General features: G+C 36.4%; 2 protein-coding genes across 8 annotated transcripts in view; one reads left to right on the top strand and one right to left on the bottom strand.

Moving 5' to 3' along the window:
* Nucleotides 1-1,683: 1,683 nt before the first annotated feature.
* Nucleotides 1,684-12,892, bottom strand: LOC100890452. Of its 3 annotated transcripts, none has more exons than XM_011680241.2 (8): nt 12,774-12,892; nt 10,796-10,953; nt 9,796-10,049; nt 8,546-8,692; nt 6,582-6,714; nt 5,497-5,674; nt 4,991-5,144; nt 1,684-4,074 (listed from the first exon to the last, which is right to left on the bottom strand). In XM_011680241.2, exons 2-8 carry the CDS (start codon nt 10,951-10,953, stop codon nt 3,335-3,337), a joined length of 1,764 nt encoding a protein of 587 aa, XP_011678543.2. In that variant the 5' UTR covers nt 12,774-12,892; the 3' UTR covers nt 1,684-3,334. The 3 variants fall into 3 exon arrangements, with proteins under 3 accessions (XP_011678543.2, XP_030855756.1, XP_030855757.1); XM_030999896.1 differs by having other exon boundaries at nt 5,497-5,671; XM_030999897.1 differs by lacking the exon at nt 8,546-8,692.
* A 240-nt stretch (nt 12,893-13,132) lies between these two features.
* LOC588089 (general transcription factor 3C polypeptide 1) overlaps nt 13,133-22,872 on the top strand; it is a 36,787-nt gene continuing 27,047 nt past the window's right edge. For 3 of the 5 annotated variants that reach the window (XM_031000242.1, XM_031000243.1, XM_031000240.1), the window contains exons 1-10: nt 13,133-13,367; nt 15,009-15,110; nt 15,589-15,800; nt 17,014-17,165; nt 17,893-18,133; nt 18,543-18,710; nt 19,216-19,404; nt 20,162-20,270; nt 20,676-20,782; nt 22,298-22,416. In XM_031000242.1, the coding sequence (XP_030856102.1) occupies nt 15,056-15,110; nt 15,589-15,800; nt 17,014-17,165; nt 17,893-18,133; nt 18,543-18,710; nt 19,216-19,404; nt 20,162-20,270; nt 20,676-20,782; nt 22,298-22,416 (1,352 nt within the window). In that variant the 5' untranslated portion in view covers nt 13,133-13,367; nt 15,009-15,055. The remainder of the gene's footprint in view (nt 13,368-15,008; nt 15,111-15,588; nt 15,801-17,013; nt 17,166-17,892; nt 18,134-18,542; nt 18,711-19,215; nt 19,405-20,161; nt 20,271-20,675; nt 20,783-22,297; nt 22,417-22,872) is intronic. The other 2 variants (XM_031000244.1, XM_031000241.1) reach the window with 1 other exon arrangement.

The following is a 22,872-nucleotide window of genomic DNA, read 5'->3' as shown; positions in this document are numbered from 1 at the left end:
GGTCTTTATCTTTAATGAAACAAAAAGTATGTAAAATTTGTTTGTTTTTAAATATCAGCCCAAAGAGGGAAAAAAGAAGAAAAAAAAGAAGAAAAGAAAATCGACCGACTGACCCAGGTGCTGGCACCTAAAGGGCAATACCAGTGAGAAGAAAAAAAACAGGGGCTCGGGGCGAATTTGCCCCTGAAATGCCCAAAAGAGCCCCGAAAATCAGAAAATAGCCCTCATAAATTTGCATAGAGTGCAATGCAAAACAAAATTTAGAGTGCTATTTTCATGCAGGCAAGCTTGAAAAGTAGCCCCCGAAAAATAAATATTAATTTTTTCCCTGAGCAATACAACATCTTTTTTTGTTCTTATAGGCCTAATGCATATACACACAGAATCAGGTAGCATTTAAAGGAATCTCCTTTGCCTTCACTTGATCATTTTGTGAAATATTTATAATGTAAATATAAATTTCATTGTGCAAGTCTAAGGAAAAATAGCACATTGTAATTTTAGTATGCAACCAAAATCATGACCATCAAAGTATAGGATCATATTTTGAATGGAATGAATTGCATCTCTCCATTATAAGAACTTTCAGAAGAACAACTACCGGTACCGTACTTGTCCTTTTGTACAGGCAACCAACTGGCTAATCCAGATTGAGCATAACCCCCCAGCATTCAGCAGTTCAACAAAAAAAAAAGACAGTTTTGTTTTTTCAAATTAGTATAAGCCATTGTGTGTCATGTTTGATATAGTTGTGTAAAAGAAATGCAAAAGTATTAATCATGGCTGTGATTATGGCAGTTTGATCATGGATATAAAACCGTATTGTTGAGTGTCAAGTTTACATGCAGCATTATTGAAATACATTTTGACCCTTAATCATCATACCTCAAATAGGAAACCCAACCCATGAATTTGTGTATGATTACTTGTAATGACGTTAGTCTTTCTGTGACACGTGAAATCATGAAATGTACATTAGGCGACTACGTGCTTCGTGTTTGTATTGATGTTCATTAAGATGTTTATTATCTGATTTGCAAACACAAGTTGACCAAAAAAGATCAGATGGTGTTTATTATGGCCTGACCTCTAAATTCTGTCAATATCAGTGGCTAGAAACAAATGTTGCTATGCTTGGCAGTCTGCATTTCATTTCATCCAGTAACGCCAAGCACTTAAAGATTATCAGAGTAACATGTAATATTAAATTATACTACATACATGTATATTGTGAAGTCATTTATGAAGATTTTTATTTTTTATTTGACATTCCAATGTTTTCTCTTTTCAACGTAAATCCTTGGATTTTGAGGTTTCAGAGGGCCGATATAATACTCCTCCATCTCTGACAGACGCTAAAATGGCATATAATTGATTTTATTGTAATCTATGGCTTATAAGATTTCTGTTGATATAAAATTAATTCATTTCATTTTTCAGTTTGGATATGGTTACACTTTTATCATGATATCGAGGATTGTTATTTCTTACATCTTGTTTTTAAAGATACCATCTGTTGTATATTCATGTCACTCCTTTCACTCTTCATTTGTCCTTCCCATTCTTCTCTCCCTCTCTCTCTCTCTTATCTATCTTCATCTCTCTCCTCGCACACAATTCTATTTTTCTCTATCCATGTCTCCTTTTTTACCTCTTTTCTTCTTCCCCTTTTGCTTCTCCTTGCTCTCCCTCTCTCCTTTATTATTGTTAGATATTTCCTTTTCTCTCTATCGTCATATTTTACCTTATTCAATTCAACATGTCTTATTGATTTTGATGCCCATTTCTTGATCATTCGGTGCGGTTGCTTCTATTCATGATACTCTAATAATGCCTTTTTATCGTTTTAAATGTACATCTTGAAATGACATTGTAATTGTAAACTTTCACAATTCGGCCTTGCAGCCCAAGGAAAGTATTTGAATGAAAAATAACCCGACTTTAGTCCATACATATATGAAGCACACTACCTACATAAAATCATTGGATACTACTGGAAGCTATTGCATGTTTTATTCATATAAAAAACAATGTAAACGAATCACATGGGGCTGCAGTTGACCAATCTTTGATCAGGATCTCTAATTGAGTGGTATCACAATGTATGATGTGACATTCTAGTACATGTAGTGATATAATGGACATCCTAGTACACGTAGTACATACTTTAGGCGATAATCATGAAGCAACAAAGTGCCTTTCATTCCTATGCATGTTATGCTAAGATAATGCACTATGCTGAAATCTTTGAAATAAAAACAACTGTTTAAACATCTTTATTCAGCTTTCAGCTGTCTAGTTATTTAATGTCTTTATTTTGTGAAACTTGTGAAATTTATCAAACACACAGTTCACTTGAGTTTGACGGGACAGCACAAATTCTTTTTAAGGAATTAGAACCGACGTGCACTGTCTGTTTGGAGCCAGAAGGCCGTCAACTCGTACAATTTCACACATATATATAACGCCCCTCTGTCTCTCACCAGATGATAATATATATGATGACAACAAATAGGTTTGGATTGACAGATCTAGAACCAAATCTAAGCACAGATCAGCCATTTTCGGGCAAGTCCTGCTCCATGAGAAAAATAAGCAAGTATATAGTGATGCCGACTGTATCCTCGCAATGCAAAAGTGCTAGCATCATCTGAGTCACCTCAAGTATCACCTGCAATACTATGTGAAGACTTGGATAATCTTTGTGATGATGATAAAAATGCAAGAGATGTGACAGAGAGTGAATGCAAAATAAGTATATGATGAGTAAAAGCAGAAATTGCAGGCACAGTAACCTTTGAATATTTGCTGCTACTTTTAAACAGGACAAAACAAAAATACATGTCTTGAATGATACTTTGAAAGGTGCTGTGGATAAAGCTTGTAAATTTATCAATGAGATGTTGAGCTAGAAACATTAGGGACTTTTAGATTTGCACAACAGAGAACGTGGACTGCCCTTTTAAGGCAATGTGACGTCACTGCCAGTGCCTTAAAAGGACGTCACTTTGCCTTAAAAGGGCAGTTCACGTTCTCCGTTGTGCAAATCTAAAAGTCCCTACTGATGGCTTGAGGACCACGAGAACTTATATTTGCACACAAAAGGAAAGTGTATCTCCAAAGGTTTTTAAAAAAAGTAATTCACATTAAGCTGGAATTTCTTTACTCCATCTGTATGTACAGTGTTGATGTACTTCTTCTTGTAAATGACCTTTGGTGCTGTGTAAGGTACATTCTAGTATCCTTATAGTTCTGAAAGACCTATTTTGAAAAGCTTCTGGCATTTACATGGGAAGTCTTTGAAATGACCATCAACTTATTACATGCACAACTGCTATTCCATATAGTTCCACTTGTATACTAACACCCTATCTTGAAACTCATCAGTCCATCCAGTATCCATAACAACTAAAGAATCGGTGAAGAAAAAGTCCCATTTTACTCTTTCATAGCCTTGGAATGGGATGGGAAGAACAGGTTTCTGAAGGAAAGAGGCCCTTGCTAAATGTGATAACACATGATCCTTGCTTCCTTCTTTCCATCGTTCCACTACATACTCCTCACGACTTGAACAACTGCACTCTTGGTCACCCCCATGTTCGGTCTGATCAGAATCGCTGCTATCGCTACATGTATCTACAGGCTGACAGACTTCACTACCGCTTGCTTCTGCATCAAAGTTTTTCCAGAGTGCATCTCCCTCATCAATACCCAGTAAGTCAGACATAGTTCTCTTGTAGCTGTTGGCTTCATCCACAGGCTTACATGCCGCATGTCTGTTCATCTGGACCAAAGAATCCTCCCCATTTTCACCATCGTGCTTGATGTCTACCCTGTGGCCATGGGCTTGCTTCACCGGAGAACACTCCAGATTGTCCTTTCTGCTCCTGCTCTCTTCCTTTTTATCCCCTCCATTAAAGAGTAACAGCTTGCATTGATAGTTGTTGCTCATCATGATGCTGTCATCATAGAGAAGGATAAAAGCTAGTACAGGCTCCTGTAGGTCCACCCATGTGACATTCTGCAACCTCTCACATTCCTCATCCAAGTGGTACAGAACAATGAGGCTCGGTCCTAAACGTAAAAGAAAAATTTGAAGACTGGATTAGTCATGCACTGTAACATAACTCTCAGCATATAAAACATAACATGTGGAATACTAGGAAGCCTAAAATAAATTATGTTGGGCTTTATGGAAATGCTTGTACAAAATAAAATAAAAACATATAACTTTGGTAACATCCACTGACTATATATTAATTATATATTGCATATTTTCTATTTAACACAATGTTAATATATGTATCCTCTATATAATGTTGACAGGCTATGAAGGGGATGTGACAGTAAATATGAAACTAAATAACGAACAAATTTTCAAAGGATCTACAAACTGTAATAACACTGTATTACCTGTCCACAACGATACAGGAACATTAATGGGAGTGTCGTAGTCGAGTGGTTTAATGCGCTTGACTGGAGATTGGAAGGTCAAGGGTTCGAATCCCGACACGGCACTAATATCCTTTGGCAATATATTAACCTGCCCTTGCTCCTCTCCACCCAGGTGTCAAATGGGTACCGGTAGGATGCGGCCGCCATTGTTGGTCAGTTTTTGAGCGTCAAGTAACGCCTGGCTGGAATGCTCCCCAGGGAGTGGAGATGTGCACACAGTGTGTGCAGGCAAGCACTGAATCCAATGACCGGGTAATAGTATATTTGTAAAGCGCTATATAAAAATTAAATATTATTATTATCTGGTGGCAGCGGTGGGATATACAGAAAGTAAACGTACCTTGAATTTAGTCACAGCTACCATACTGTCAACTTGGGTGATCAAAACAGAGTAACCTACCCTTGCAGTCAGTCCCAGTTCCTGTAGTGCCTACGCAGGACAGCGTGATCAACACATTTTACCTATCACTGATAGTAGTCCTAGTTATCATATTCCCTAGCTACCACAGCAACCTAGATCAACAAAGTGACTTACCCTTGGAGTCGGCTACAGCTACCGTACTGCCTACCCAGGACATCAATCCTTTCTGGTTGACCTCATCGATCTCGGTCGTCAGGGAAAGGGATCTGTACTCCTCTCCGACAGCAATGTCCCACATCATAAGGTTGGTCCCTTTTAGCATTAGGGCCTACACAAAAGTAAGAAACAAGGAATGAAAGTTCACTACTACACCTACATGTATATTCATATGAATTTCTCATACCATAAATACATTTATACAGATATTTTTAAAGTTGTTATCAGAAAAAGACAGTAAATTTTATGTTGTAAGCTACTAAATCAGATTGTTTAATCATTATTGTGTTTATTCACCTATTTTATGAACTTAGACCCTACTTTTTAAGCCACAAGTATTTGAATGTCATAAATGCTCATTATATACTGAAGAATAATCAAATTTGTAAACCAAATTCATGGCAAAATTAAAGAAATGTTTGGAGTGACCATTATACATAAAACAATACATATTGGAGTTATACCTTATTTCCTGTGACTTGCAAAGCATTCAGAAAATCTGAACATTTTGGGCGACAGGCTCGAATGAGATCTACAGACGGTCGTTTAGTCCCTCCATCGTCCAATTGTACTTGGAAAGCTTGCACTTCAAGATAGCCAGGTGTGTCTACTTGCACTAGGAAGGTATCGTACCAGGTACTACTGGAAAGAAGGTCATTGTATGGTAGATCAAAATTCAATGCTTGAAACGTTTGAAGTAATGATTATTATAAATTACAAATCGCTTAAATACAGAGATGTGTGACGTAACATGTTGAACATGATTTGCATGAGCAGATGATGTCTCATGACATCTCACACATTTTCAGTTCCTGTTTTGTCATCTTCTCTTCAATTATTTCTCATACTTCACTACTGTCAGGCTAAATGTTTAATCTATTGCCTTACTCTAAACCCCACGCTTGGTATTATTTTGATGAAAAATGCAGCGATAAAAAAATTAAGAATCCGTCGCTTGTAAACAAAACGAGACACCATTGTATCTTCAGCTGCATACACGTGGTATGTTTTGCGTCTCAAGAGGGAACAAATGCCGTCCATGTTATCATTCCAGGGGGTTTTAAATTTGAAAAGGTGGTTTCTTTGATCGTTCATAAATATCCTATCCTGTGTATTTACAAACGAAAGAATTTAGTTATCAGAATCTGTTTCATATCCCTTTTTGAATGGTGTAAAATTCTATCACATTTATATACACTAAACTCATTACCGTTATAATTTGAGAAATAATGGCATTGCAATTATGTTCATTCTGTATGGGATGTCGTCTGCTTGGGCAGGATTGGTTCATAAATGCGACATCATTAAAACATCGTTATTTTTCTGGTGAATCTCTCGCATATGCCAGATGCTATGGAGGTGGTTTTATTTGTATTTTTATAAATCACCTGATATGTAGCTGACCTAAAACTTGTAAAACTTGTTAGCTTACCAGTTTCTAGTAATACGTTATTTGCCATATTTGTGGTTTTCTTTGAACAGGCACTTTAATGTAGTTTTATCTGTTTCCCATTACCGTACCTAGATCAAAGCTACAGATATATCATACCCCATAGCTGGCAACTCCATATAGCTCAGTTCTAATGTAAACTTCCTTTCAAATCCAATAAGAATATCCAAATGTTCTCTCATCAAAAGGACAAGCACTGCTTTCTCAACATTGGCTTCAAATGAAGTTTTGCCTGATAAATGAGAAGGAAAAAAAGTATATAATTGGTTTTCAATATTGCATTTCCTGAATAAATAAGTTAATTTATCCCAACACCATAAATGCTGTGGTCTGTTGAAGGGAATTGTTGAAGCACACAGCTCATTAAATGGTGGATCACAAGGTACAAGGTTCAAATCCCTGCCATAGCATTATATCCTTTCGTGAGGTGAGACATTAATCTCCATTGCCACACTTAAACCAGGTGAGGTAAACAGGGTTGGGCGGTAAATACCGCCACCGGTATTTACCGGCAGTAAATACCGGTAAATACCGTCCGGTAAATAAGATGTGCGTCCGGTAAATATATAAAAAACGGGAAATATGATTTTAATTCTCTATTTATTAATAATATTACTTGTTTTTAGCCTCATAACTGAAAAAATTGTTCTGAAATAATAAGCAGCACAATACTCATAGTAGGAACACACAAACAGATTTATAAAATCCTCACTGCATACAAAATTGTACACACCCAAACAAATGGCATTTTGTGCATATGCTAATTAATAGGTATTCATGAATATGGTAATTAGCTACTGGGAACCAAAACCTTCAAACAAGTTACTTTTATTGTAAAGTTTAAGATATTTGAATAAAATCAGTGAAAATTTGAACAAAATCGGGCAAGGAATAAGGAAGTTAAAGCTTTTTGAAATGACTAGTCACTAGAGGGTGATATTCAATTTGATGACATCATTTGTGGACAACTCTCCATGCCTTTTGTACATCAAATTTCATGTTTTTCCTTCTTTCTTGTGATTAAGATAATAGAATGCAAAATGATATTCTACTTCACATGTTATGAAATCAGATCAAGAACACAAATAAATAGGAAAAACAGAAGACTTGTGAAATTTGATGTACGAAAGGCATGGAGAGTTGTCCACAAATGATGTCATCAAATTGAATATCGCCCTCTAGTGACTAGTCATTTTTAAAAAGCTTTAACTTCCTTATTCCTTGCCCGATTTTGTTCAATTTTTCACTGATTTTATTCAAATATCTTAAACTTTACAATAAAAGTAACTTAGTATGAAGGTTTTGGTTCCCTTTAATGAAGAACATCATATCTAGATTAGGTGTGTATTTGGTATCTTTTTCCTGTATTTTTTCCAGCATTACATAATTACAGACATAGACAAACACACGAACAAACACACGAACAAACACACACACAAATAGTACACACAAGAGCAACCATACTCACCACCATTGTTATTATGTTCAAAATTGGACAATCCCTATGAACAATTGAGTGGAAAAATATATTTCCCGGTAAAAAGTGGTAAATACCGGTAAAAAGCGGTAAATACCGGTAAATACCGCTTATTTCCCGGCGTCCGGGAAATAAGCCTCCAGAGCGGGAAATATGCCAACCCTGGAGGTAAATACATGCAAGGTAGTAATTCTCACTCAAGCAGTCATCGGGTTTCTCAGGCTATAAAGCTGTGAAAATAATTGATACCACTTTGGAATAACACAATATTATTTTTACTACAGGGCACTTTAAATCTCAAATCTATCACATGATTCATCTTTAATTCAGATGGTTCATCTCATCTCCAACATAGGCTATTTTTGGCATGGCCTATTCCTGGGGTAAAATGGACCACCTTTATCTTGGAAGTCTACTCAATATGATAAATTTACAATAATACAATGAAATGTCCTTCATAACACTCAGATCAGTGATATGAAGGACATGTCCTTTAAGTTGTTATTATTATCAAACTCTTCCAATATTTTCAGTTTCCATTTACAGGTCAAAATGCAAAATGTGGCTCGTTCTCCCCGAGTATTACCTTCAAGGTCAATGGAAAAAGTAATGCCCAGAATGTTGATGGCCACGGCACTGTCGGTAACAGTTGAGTGTTTTACCCTCATGGAAGCTTCACTGTGCATATCATAAGCCCATATGTACCCTTGGAAATAGTTATATACCACATCATCTGTATCGGTATATCAAAATAAGAAATTTTCTGTTAGAATCTTAATTTGTCATGCTGTTTCAGTTACATATTACTAAAATGGATTTAACCCTTACTGTACAAATCTACAGACAAATATGTAAAGTTTTCTGTAAAATGCATTAAATTAGCATTTTGCATAATTAATTAGGCTACAACGACAACAACATGCATATTATGAAAAAACTAATTATACCATCTTGTTTCTTACGTAAATATCTACAAACATGCAAAAATGCAAGCAATCAGAGCCACTTTCAATGCGCTTGTAAAGATACGCTAGAGTTCTTGCTGCTATGTTAGAGTTATAATTTATAAATATGACGTTTTTAAAGGTAATACAAAGTTTTGGGAAATTTTGAAAATTGGCTGGGAGTGATTCTTTACAATTTTGATATATTTGGATGCCCCTGTGGATGTATAATAATTACTAGAAAATTCAGACCCTAAAACACTTTGGCTTTCGAGAAATATTAAATATAACAATTTACCGGTGCTCCCGGTAAATTTTGATGAATTTCAAATAGCTCCTACAGCCGTACAATGGTAGCTGCGACCATGAAAATCTCAGAATAAGTAGTTGTGGTATATAATTTTCAAACGGGACGCTAATCGGTCGATTTTAGTTGTGAAACATTGTTTTATAGCTTAATTAATATATTGACCTTGAGAGGGAGCTATACAACATAAAGAGTGTATTATTTAAAATTTCATAACTTTGGACTCGGTTTCAACCGTGACAACGATCACTGAATATTGTAGGATCGCATATGCTTCCAATATGTTCATTTGAACCAAATTCATGACCCCATACCAAAACTTTGTATTACCTTTAATATATGCTCTTGAGCTGATTGCAATGCGCTTTAGAACTTTTATGCTTGCGCTACAGACATTTTAAATATGTTCACAATTATGTGGCAACCAGAGATGGTGGTGAGACGAGACGCTTCAGAAAGGCTCAAGAAACAGTTAGATTAACAAAATCAAGCCACATTCCACCACGTTTTGTATATTTTTCGGGATCGCAGCAGAATCGTCTTCTAGAGAGATAAGGGTATAAGGATTGATCAGCTTTTATGTACCAGTCAAACAAAGCATGTACTTTCCACCGGTATCCAGAAAAAACATGAAAGATCTGTCAGCCTTTGCTATGTCTTTCTTTGGTTCAAGCTCTACCCCATCAAACAGTTTCTTCCCTCTGAATATGCACCATCTTACATAGACATCTTTCCACTCTATTCCAGTCCGGTATTGATGTTCCAGTGGATGGTTACACATCTGCATCAGAGTGTACTTTGAAATCTCCTCCTTACATCGTCTAAACCACATGTCAGAACTGTAAGAAAGATAAAAAGGGGGAAAAATCAATCCCATGTGGTTATTTGAGATAATCCTGTCTGTTTTTGATTGGCTTGGTACTTCTCTCCCATCTCCCTGTTCTGATAAGAATTAATTTGCATCTATTAGGTTTGAGCAATTAGGAGATGGAAGCTCCATGCTTTTAGTGCATAAGGGAGAACAGTATTGATATGCTGGCGAGGCTGGTAAAGGTAGATGAAACGTATTATCATTATTATCATTATTATCATTATTGTTGTTATTATTTTTATCAGTATATTGTTATCAATATCTAAGAAGTTGTAGTGGTGGTGGTAGTAGTAATAGTATTACTATTAGTAGTAGTAGGCCTATGTTTTATAATCATCATTATCATTACCAGACATGCCTCGATCATTTATTAGGGGTGATATATTAAAGGCCCACTGCACTACTTGTAGCTTCTTGCGCCCCCTCTATATTAAACGATGCCTAATCGGTGACCATTGGTCCCCCATGATCCTCTTTTTCTTATGTTAACTGAGAGCTGAACTGATGAGATAACCACCTGTCCAGTGACCTTGCAGGGCGGTCTAATCCCTCCCATAAATTAGTACAGATAAGCTTTAAGGTTTGAATTCATTTGCAGGCAAAAATATGAAACATATTTCCATAACCATTAGCAAGACAAAAACCCTAACTTTAATTAAGGGTTTATTGTATTTGTTACCAGGTTTATATGACAAGTTTCATTTATTCATTTACCTGCTAGTAAGCGAGATAAGGATTTCATTCCATTTTCGGCACACTGCATGGCCTCTCCCTATGGTGGTTCCAGAGAAGCGACAAAATATCTTTTCCAGTATTTCATCAGGGAAACGTGGCACAGCCTCACACTCTGTTTCTATGACCGCGGATGCCATCTACATAAGAAACAAACAAAGTCCAACCATAAAACAAACAGGCTCAGTTTGACCAGTGACAGTTACGATACAGTAAGTAGATCTTGGCCTCAAAAACTCGACTTCAAAACTTGTTAGATTTGAAGTTGTATACTGTAGTGTTAAAGTCTACTTTAATTTGTAACATGATCTAACCTGAGATCTATAACATTAAAATCTAGAGAGTAGCGTCTATAGTCTATACTGCATAACATTTCCTTATTTTGGGGTTTCAATTATTTAAAGTGGTATTGAATAATTGGACCTCTTGAAGTAATTAGCCACTGGTACGGTACTGCCTATTGTATTACTGGTCATCGGAGTATAAAGTTTACAATTAAAAGTCAAATTCAAGAGGTGAATTCCCCTAAAAAGGCAGGCATATCGCTACGAGTAGGACTAAGTATTGTAATACTAATACCTAAATACTGAATAATAATCATTCATGATAATAAGTCTAGTAGTAGTACTGCCCACCAAGTAGCAACCACACCTACATGGACAAGCTTAACCAGGCGATAGTCGACATCTGCATGTCACACCGTAGCACTGAAGTATAGATCAGGGGAGACATGAATTTGCCAGATATAAACTGGGAAACAGATGAGATTACGGTACATCTCACTAGTATAGACAGTCAATCAGCAAGTCATACCTATAAACAGTTGCATGGGACTGCAACAAGTGATTGATTTTCCTACCAGTACCAAGGAAGATAATATCCTTGACATCATCACCACAAATCGCCCAACATTGGTTGGACAATGCCAACCTATACCTGGATTTGGTGACCATGATGTGATCTTTATGGAGATGTCTGCCCAGGCAACTAGACTGAAAATTGGGTGGATAGTGAATCTTTACAATTTTGATATATTTAGATGCCCCTGTGGATGTATTATAAGCACTAAAAAAATTAACCCCTAAAACACTTCTGTTTTCGAGAAAAATTGAATTAAAAAATTTACCGGTGCTCCCGGTAAATTTTGATAAATTTCAAATAGTACAATGGTCGCTGCGACCATGAAAATCTCAGAATATGTAGTTCTGACATATAATTTCCAAACGGGAATAGCTAATCAGACGATTTTAGTCAAGAAACATCGTTTCATAGCTAAATTGATATCTTGACCTTGAGAGGGAGCTATACAACATAAAGAGTTTATTATTTATAATTTCATAACTTTAAACTCGATTTCAGCCAGGACAAGGATCAATGAATATTGTACGTAGGAACGCATATGCTTCCAATATGTTAATTTGAACCAAATTCATGACCCCATACCAAAACTTTGTAATAGCCTACCCTTAATTTTAATTGTGATTAAGTTATGATAAAACAGCAATAATTCTCGCCTTTTTCTCGGTTTCGTTTATTTCTGGAACGCACTGTAGACCTATATGCACAAGGATCCTGGGGCCCGTTCCTAGAAACAGTCATACGTAAGTCTAACTTCTTGACTATCCTATTGAAACGTGTGTTATAGAATCAACACGCATTTCAGTGGGATCAAGAAGTTAGACTTTAACGGTTTCTAGGAACGGGCCCCAGGCCAGCAGGCTCACACACTGGCTTCTCACATGAACGCACAGCTCAGTCTCCTCACATATTTATGCACACACAGTGTGCAATCTTCAAGGCCTTGAAATTTGAAGCAGCTAGCACTTTCTTAGCTTGGAAGAAGAACAACAACTAAACAGTAAAGTCAATGGGCAGTGAAGTGGTTTACTTTAAGAGATTGACGAGAATGCCGTGGCATATTGTTTGAATTAATTATTACGAATATGTGTATCTAGTATACCTCTTTATCTGCTCTGCATCCCCATCATAAACTCATCCTGATCATCACTGACATCATCAGCCATTCATCTGTTCATTCAACCTAGCTGAGCTGAAGCTAGCTAGCTCTTCAAATCCATGTTATTGTTGTTAAAGTTTTGATCATAGACTTTTCCTCGTCGTACCCAGTAAAATCTCAATCAGATTTTCAAGAAATTAATAGTTTTCTATATGAAAAAGAAGTTTTTTAATTATTTTAGCTATTAATAAAATTATTTAATTAAGCTTTTTCCTAAAAATATGTATTTTATCACCAAAAAATTACATTTTATTTATAAACCGAAGCAATAAAGACTAACAATTTCCTACGTTCAGTGCATTGGGAAAACTGAACGGGCCTAGCCTACGGTATACACGTACTGTACCACGCACCAGGCAGGGCGCAAGACTACAGTGCTGGTACGCCACAGTACAGTGTGCAGGTCCGATTGCGCCATATATACTGCTAAGCCACTATTTATTGCACATGTTTGCCGAGTCTAGCTAACAAGTCTTGCTATTCACAGTGCTGACGTTTCTGCCCGGCCGCGGTCTCTCTGGAAAAATGTTCATGGGCGTAAGTTAATGTTGTTACTGTGTAGACCCTAGAATATAAAACTTAAAGCTTTAATCTGAACAATCTGTCTAGAAATTATTGTAGAAGAGTAGGAACTCCGCACTTGTCTTGGCACAACTGACATTATGACAGTGACAAGTCAATTGCATTGCCAATGCATTGGAAGTAGCAATCTTATCAAGCATAGAAATAAGAATCCAGTTAACCATGGACTAGTTATTCCTCGGGATCCTCGGGAAGACGGACAACCCATAATAAGTAGAAGGTGAAATGAGGTTATTTTCTTTAACGGAATCCATTTTTCGCATCGCCAGCGTGCGGTTCAGGAACCCTAAACCCGCAGAGCTCCAATTTAAAAAAAACGTCTGCGAAAATGCGGACGATCCTTTTTTTCTAGGATGCAATTTGTCTGCGTTTACGAGGATATCCTCGTTTTATGCGGACGATCCTCATTCTTGGACCAGCGCCCCTACTACTATAGTGTAGGGTTCCTGATTCGCGCACTGGCAATGCAAAAAAAGGATTCCGCATGACAAACAACCCCCAGTTCACCGTCTACTGTTATGAGTCTTCCCAAGGATTTATCGTTTCATAACGTGAAAGTCCCTGTGCAAAGTAAGTGTGAAATACATCAAGGAGCATCATCGAGGAATGCGGAAAGAATCGTTCACGAAAAATGATCCCGGTTTGTGCAGATGATCCTTATTCTCAGACCAGCGCTGATTACTGATTACAGCTCTGGTTGACATTCTCTCTTCTCTCCTTCCACTCCATTCCTCCTTCAAACAATGTATTCATAATCTTGCATGCTGACCACTGTGACATTGCACAGAACATCACACAAACTTCAAAAAACCGTGGTCTTTTTGCGGATTTGAACCTCTGATCCTTTAGTCTGCAGTCCAGCTTGCTATCGATGTATCTACGAGAACAAGCTGAAGTATAGCAGCTATATAAGCTATAAATACTTCAGACTACATCTCCTAGATGGTGCTATTCACTATGTCATCTAACCCTAACCCTAAGTTCCTAACCCTATTTATCATGTTTTATATCAATTATATTATCATTATTAGATAGTCTATCATTCTAAGCTGTACCCATTTATTTTTTTTCAATTTCGGTGGCTTTCTAAATCCTCCCCAAACTTACACTTACCAGTAAATAAAAGTTCATAAACTTAAGTTGAGTTGAAGGAGATGAATTTTACAATTTGAATATTTTGTGACAAAAGAAAATCAGTATATACATGTATATACACACATGACACATCGTGAGTGATTTTTCCCCTAAAGTAAATTGAAGCACTACATGGTGCCTGCATACACACAATATCAAATCTATCAATGCCTATAAGTGTGGCAGTGTCAAAGTGACTTTGTGAACAAAAATTGTGTTCAATTTTTACTTTGTTCAACCTGTAAAGTAATTTTCAATTACTGTCTACTTGAAAATAAAACGGCTTTAATGCGCTCTCCTCTTAATCAAGAGTCTTATTGAAGGGACCATGTTGTATACTGTTGTCAGTGTTGTGCATCAACATTGCACATATGTCACATTTAGAAGAATATAGGAGATTTTTAAAAAAAACGTATTGCACTGGTCTAAATGATTCCTTTCTGTATTCTTTCTGTTATTTAGGTAATTCTTATGCAGTAATCATTGAACCTGACAAGGTATCTTTTGAAATGGAGGACTTGGAAGATATTGTTTTAGATGAAATAGCACTTGAAGGTTTGGATGGTAAGTGTTGTACATTATAGATTGGTTATCATGTTTAACCTCTTCTGTTTAATTATTTCTTTCTTTTTTACCTCCTGTATTCTTCCTGGTCTTAAGAAATTAGGAACTTTAAAGTAACATTCAGTATTAAATGAATTGAATCTGCAAGTGCAAGGGAACTTCGACTGTTTCCAAAGAGTGAAATTTGCTGTTACAGTGTACTAGCTACAATGTAAATGTAAAGGAAAACAAATGATTGCACTTTTGTATCTTACTGTATGTTTTTTGTTTTTGTTGTCTGTCTGTTTGTTTTGTCTATGTAATTATATGTTTCTGACTCTTTTGTTGATCTTATGACAACTTGGACGGGTGACTTTTATGCTCCATCATTTTTCAATATTTACATACTTTCAGTGCTAGAGTCTATCCCCTTTATATTTAATATGTTTTCAAGCGTTTCATAATGATGAAGTTTTTAAAATCTTTTACCCCTCTGTAGGAGTGAGTCTAGAAAGACTATGGATTCTTCTCGAGCAGAGGCCAGCTCAGTTTCATCTCAAGTGTGATGACTACACCAAGAACTTCATCTGGCAAGACTTGCTGTGTCATCATCAAACCATCTCCTTCTACACTGTACCGGAAGAATTCCTACAGCTCGATGAAAGTGTGGTCGAGGAAAAGAAACCTTCCAAAAAGAAAAAGAGATCAAAGGTATTCAAATGTTGCTGCTGCTGCTGCTTATTCTTCTACTCTTTCTTCTTCTTTTTCTTCTTTTTTTTCTTTTTTTTTTCTTCTTTGTCTTTGTCATCATCAAACCATCCCCTACACTCTATTCCTACAGCTCAATGAAAATGTGGTCGAGGAGAAGACTCCTTCCAAAAAGAGAGGGATATCAAATACTGCTTTCCTGCTTCTTCTCTTTATCTTTCTTCTTCTTCTTCTTCTTCTTCTTCTTCTTCTTCTTCTTCTTCTCCTCTTTCTTCTTCTCCCTCTCCTCCTATTTCTTTTTCTGACAGTATTGAAAACAGGTATTTTTCATTCGTTTTAATTGAGCTTTGCTTATTCATGTAAGTCAAGAGAGATGTTAATAATGTTTCAAGGCAAATTCTCTCTTCTTTGCCATGCAATCATGTTAGGAACCAATAATGATATAGATAGATTGTACACAGCATTGTATCAGTTGGGTACCGTATATACATATTTGTTTTTCTTTCTCACAAGACCACTGTGCCTGTATATCAATTCTTACTACAGTCAAACCTGTCTGTAGCGACTACCCAAAGGAAACACAAAAAGTGGCTGTTGTAGACAGGTTTGCTTTGGCGGCTATTTTGATTTTAAATGATTGATTGACAGCGCCCCGCCAATGCGAAAACAATTCCCTGTGGCTTTATAAAGGCTGAAAAAATTGAATAAACAAAGAGTGGTATGGTTTTTAGTCCAAAATTTGAGTCAAGCGAGTCATCGATTGCGAAGTTCATGACAATGATGCTGCATTGTTGTTTTCAATAGGCACAGCCAGTTATGATATGTGCAAGAAACAATATCCTGTCAGTAATTAAATGTTTTGATTGAAGTTTTAATAAAAGCTTGGGGTTGAATAGTTGTATTTTTTGTAAATGACTGTTAGATCTAGCAATAAACGGCCTGCTGCTGTGCCCAAGATCGCCTAGCTGTAAGCGCCATTGCTCAAGCATCGCTGTGACTGGTCGCTATACGGCTGGCGGTCGTTTGGGAATTTTCAGTGGTCAGCAGAAGCAAAATTAGTGGCTGCTGGTCGCGTAAGACAGGTGGTCGCTGTGTACAGGTTCTTAACTACATGAAATCTCACAGGGGGATTTTAAGTGGTCGTTATGGACAAGTGGTCGTTACAGACAGGTGGTTGTTTTACCCAGGTTTGACTGTATTACTTTCTCACTTAAAGACCAATCATCAGGCAAATGAAGCAATGATAGATGATCCAGAAACAAAGGATAGAGGATACTGTCTGTGCTACGAACAGAGGAAAGATGTGACCGCAGAAATACGTAAAGGTACCAAGTCAGGCTGCCTTAGTCTTCAACAAGTCATAAAGAAGTGAGTATTTGTGTGCCAAGCCGATGGACGTGTATCTTTTCTGTTTTCATTGAATGAGAATTTTATGTTCAGAATATCTTTTGTACATTTTGAAAAGATAACCATTTGAATTTATTACTAGTTTCACCAGTTGTTTCCTTAATGATGTTTCATACTGAACATTAAAGATGAACTTGAGTTCTGGTAAAAAAAAGAAAATGAATTCTCACAGAATCAAACGAAACTTACGCTGAATGTTTAAGATTACAAATAAATGTCATTTGCCAAACAATTTTGGTATAAAATGTATACTGGCTGAGTAATGAGCATAGAAAGGTAAGGAAATCAAGGTAAATCACCCCAACACTATTTGTGTAGTCCCATATACATCTTTCTGTGTACAGTGCTTGTTACTTTACCAAGACTGAGTCAAATTGATTATGATTTGTATGACTCCAGAACCTTGCAGTACATACCAATACTAACATGCTACATGATCAACTTTTTCTGATCCATTCCACACCTTTTCTTTCACAATGCAATCGCATGACCAGAACTCAACTTTATCTTTAATGAGAACTTTTAAGGAAATGTATTCCTTTTACTAGTCTGTTACATCATTGACCTTATGGATTGTTTTTCTTTACCTTATGTGATGCAAATATTCTTGTGACTTCTGTAGCCATTAATGAGCATTGAAAAAGAATTCAACCGTACTATTTTTTTTTTTTTTCACTCAATAAATCAGATGGGGAAACTCCTTGGTGCTAGTAGCCAGTCAGGAAGCGCGCCTACATGCTCTCATTTCACAAGTCACCACTGCAGATGTACCCCTTTTCACTATCCAGTACTGTTGCCTAGAGCACGTGGGAAAGTGCAGGTACCTCGGTGCATCTCAGCCCAGTATCTCTGTCAGGTTTGATGTTGACCTCTCCTACGTCTTCCACATGTGCAAGAAATTGCTGAAACATGGAGTTGTCGTCAAAAAGGTATTGTATTGAAGCTCTTTATTTTCTTCTTGAAACATATAAGAGAAGCAAATAAATTTGAAACTGTAATTTGTTTACATAAATAGATTGGAGGCAGGAGGAGGAGGTGTGGTTATTCATTCTTTGGTCTTGGAAATGGCTAATGATTAGATCGATTGTAGGCATTGAAGGTGACGAAAATAGGGAAAATCAGAAAATTAAGAAATATTGCATGATTGAAATAAAAACTACCTGTTAATACATCCTTTATGCCCTTTATGAGCACAAAACACTATGTGCATTTAATAACTTCTATTCGTTCATGGAAATTGTTTGTTCTGTGTTTAATTAAGACCACTTGCTGAAGGTAAAATATTAAAACACTTGACTTACCATGCCATTTTATGTTTACCAACTGCATTCCATATAGACAATTGAGAATCTAGCTCACATCTACTTGATTCGGTTCCAGTCACAATGTCAGATAACCCGGAAAACCAAAGTTATTGACAACATCTTGGACTTCATAGCCACCCAACCACACAACACGTGCCCTAGATATGAGCTGGTGGAACATGTGCTGAAATCAGAGGAAGAAGTGAGTTGTGTAAGATGATGAGATGAGGTAGAGGAGGAATGTGTTGAAAAATGATAGGGTGGGTGGGGGTAGTGAGGGGTATATGATGGGTTGAGGGGAGGGGTGGAGGTGTATGATGATGATGGTTGGTTTGGGAGGTTGAGATGCTTTTAAAAGAATGATAGGAGGGGGAGGTGTAAAGACAGACATGGTCAGATTTATAACAGAAAGGTCAGATATTTGAAATGATTTTGTTGTTATAACTCTCCCGTTGCTACCACCTTTACACAATTTGGGGAAGCTTCATAATGCTAGTCTTGTAGGTAATTCATATGTGAAGTTGGTAGATCACAGAATTTGAGTATCCAGTCAGATGGTTAATTAATTTTACAGCAATCTTCATTACATGATTAAACAGGCTGAGCTTATGAAAGATAACTTCATTGATTTCATACAAATAAGTATGCACTGAGATGCTCCTGCTCCTTAAGACCAGTGATTATATGTGCCCCTTTTTTTTTTGAAGGTGTCTTACAACCAGTTCAAGAAAGCCCTCCGAGCTCTTAAAACGGCCAAGTTGGCAGAAGCAGTGAGCATTGTTGCTAAAGAGCTGCCCCAGTACTCCTGCCCAGAGGTGGCACAGTCCATGAAGGAGCATCTCACCAAGATCAAGGCACAGGAGGGTGACGCCAAAAGAAAACCAGAAGATTTCATTGTAAGTACAGAATCAGGCACTATGAATATGACGGACAAAGAAAGAGGACAAAATATACAGTTCCTCATTCTACCCTCAACAATTGCTGTGGTAGACAAAGGAACATCCCTTCACTGCTTTTATTTAAAAATGTGTAGAACAGATGTCACATGCATATTCATCTGTTCTATTTTTTTGTGCATAATAGCATTGAAGGGATGTTCCTTTGTCTACCACAACAATTGTTGAGGGTATAATGAGGAACTGTATATTTTGTCCTCTGTCTTTGTCCGTCATATTCATAGTGAGGGACACCAGTTTTCAAGCAATAGCCAAGATTCAGGCCCTGGCGAGTTATTTTCAGGCCATAGTTACCTAAGTCTTTTTTTGTGTACAAAATAGCTCATTCTAGGTGATTTTCAGGCCCTCTGATCAATTCTAACTGGCATCACTGCAGAATGTTACTTTATTTTATTTTGATGAATATACATGGATCCTGAGTAAGAATGGTTATGAGCTGGCAATTAGATATAAATTGATAGTAATATTAATATAACTAAGCATTTAGAATAACTGGAAAACTTTTCATGAGTAGCTTGACTGATGACCCTGATTTTCTTGTCATTTTTTTCCTTTCAAATCTATTTCAAGTCAGTTTTTAATTCCTAGATTTAAAAAAAAATTCTCTTCAATTTATCATTTTGACCACGATTGTATATCAACTTGAAATATCTTAGGATTGATGCATGAATTGTTTTAATCCTCCTTGTCTTTACAGATCACTTGTATTCGTCTTGTGGATCAGAGCAGCATTGCTGATAATAGTGTTGAAGACCATGATGATGATGATACAGATCTCGTTTTGAAAGGAATAAACGCTGCCAAAGGTTTGCCACTTACGCTCATTAAAGCCCATGCCTGTATAACTATCTCATAAGAAATGAACTTGTTATGTTTTATACATGAGATTTTTGAGAGGTATGGATAACAGTGGACAGAATGAGTCTATTCCAACACATTACCTGTACTAATAATTGCATTTTATTCCATTTTCATAGTGCTTTTAAATTAAAAAATTAAAAATAAAATGTTCGTGCAGTGCATTTGACAAAAGACAAGGAATTTGTTTTCCCTTCCAATGCACTGAACGATAATCTTTAATCAAGACTGTCCAATGTTCACTTGAAAAATCAGTATCTATGATAGTTGATGTTTATGAAAATTATTTTGGAAGTTGTCTAATAGTTTGATGTGTTTTGTATCTTTTTGTGTGTGTATGTGTGTGTACACAGAAATTGACTTCTCCAAGCTGCATTTTAATATAGAACTGACTGATACACAACAGGTGTATTACTATGTGGAGAAGAACCAGAATGAATTGAATGGAGTTTCTATAAATGTAAGTCTAATAGTCTTTATCATATATATAACATTATATCAATGGTCAGAAATACACAAATTTAAGCTACATACATTATCTTTTCATCATTCAATGTTTTAGCCTTAGTTTTGGAGTGTTTGTAATCTAATCAGTTGGATGATGGTCAGGTTTTGAGAAAAGAACATAATTTAGGTATGTCATTGTCAGATTCAACAGTTATCAAACCACATACAACAGTAGAAATATTTTATATGATTGTATAATGTAACAAGTCTGTTCAATGGAAGCAAACAAAAGTAAAGAAGTTGAAATAAAAAGATTGAACAAAGAAAGAGGAGCCAAGACCTCTTTCAATCATTTAAGGAGAAAGTAGAGTGCTGGGTCAGAGAGGTGAAAATTATATGTGAGCTTTTTCAATCATTGTATGTTAAAGATAAACTTGAGTTCTGGTAAAAAAGGAAAATGAATTCTCACAGAATCTAACGAAACTAACACTGAATGTTCAAGATTACAAATAAATGTCATGTGCCAAACAATTTTGGAAGAAAATGTATACTGGCTGAGTAATGAGCATAGAAAGATAAGGAAATCAGGGTAGTACTAGCCCCGACACCATGTGTGTTGTCCCATATACATCTTTCTGTGTAAGTGATTGTAACTTTACCAAGACTCTGCCAAATTTATGATGATTTTGATGACTCCAGAACCTTGCATTACACACCATTACTTACATGCTATATGATCAACTTTTCTGATCCATTCCACATCTTTTCTTTCACAATGCAATCGCATTACCAGAACTCAAGTTTATCTTTGATATGGAAGAGTATCATAGAAAAACTGTCTCCTGCAAAGATTCACTCTTCAAATGCCTTCTTATTCAAAATATGACAAATAACGGCTAAAGGTCATGGACCACACCATCATGCCATGCGTTTGTGTAGTCCTATATAGGCATTTCTTGGTACAGTGTATAAGACTAATTTCTGCAAGATGGGTCAATTTCTTATCAATTTGATGATTCCAAAACCTCACAGTATATACCGATACTTATGTGCTACATTGTCAACCTTTTCCAAAGGCGTCCACTCAATTTCTTTCACATTGTAATAGCATGACCAGGGGGTGTTTCACAAAGATCCTCAGTTGGACTTAAAAGTTATGGAGAGTCATTTGTAGCCTTAAAATGAAATATATTCAAAAGCAGAAATTCAAATATTTTAGACTTCTTCTTTAGACTTTTTACACTAAAAATTCCACATAACATCAAGAACATGAAATCTCATTGATAATAGAAAATATGAATGATTTGAATCAACATTTTATGCCTTTTAAAATAACTTTTACAGAATATTTTCAAAGATGCTAACAGCTTTCCATAATTGTTAAGTCCAACTTAGAGATAAGTTCAACATAGTATCTTTGTAAAACACCCCCCAGAACTCAACTTTATCTTTAATATTAAGATTTGAATGAAGTACCCCTGCTAGTTCTATGGTTAACTTTGACATGATAAACATGTTTTTGATGCAGGAAACGATGCATGCTTTGATGATGGACAGATATCGAGTGAGAGTCATCTTCAAGAGGTTAGCCAGAAAAGAATTGATGAGGAGCTTCACCTTCATGACAGGACGGGCGAGGGAGATGAGGTAAGTTTGGGATGACCTAAAGTTGCTCTGGCAGCTCTTGCCCCTGGGGATGTTTCACACACAAAACATGTATCTTGCAGAGCCAATGGATTGATTAGATTTTAGGTTCATGAGGTCAAAGATCAAAGGGTCAAACATGTATATGAAAAATAGCTTGTAATCACATTGTGCTGAGAATCTTTTAGTGGATTACAATCAAACTTGAATTTTAAAAATTGCTTCTGTTTTGGTTTGTAAAATTGCTCCATGGCGGAGGCATCATTTTCGACTGCACGGCATCCCGTTTTGCCCGAGCATTGTTAGTAGGATGGACTTTGTACCACAGTCGCCCAAACTTGGGATTAGAAGAAATCATGTGGCATATTGTGTTATTTTTACAATTCAACAAGCTCTGTAGATAATATCTAAATTTCTATAGATTCTAAAAAGGTATCAATTATCATCCTTAATACTTTG

This window comes from Strongylocentrotus purpuratus, unplaced genomic scaffold (assembly GCF_000002235.5).
Source record: "Strongylocentrotus purpuratus isolate Spur 01 unplaced genomic scaffold, Spur_5.0 spur5_scaffold_6, whole genome shotgun sequence".
Classification (NCBI taxonomy): Eukaryota; Metazoa; Echinodermata; class Echinoidea; order Camarodonta; family Strongylocentrotidae; genus Strongylocentrotus; species Strongylocentrotus purpuratus.
The sequence above is the reverse complement of the archived record's forward strand: the minus strand, read 5'-3'. Positions and strand labels throughout refer to the sequence as shown.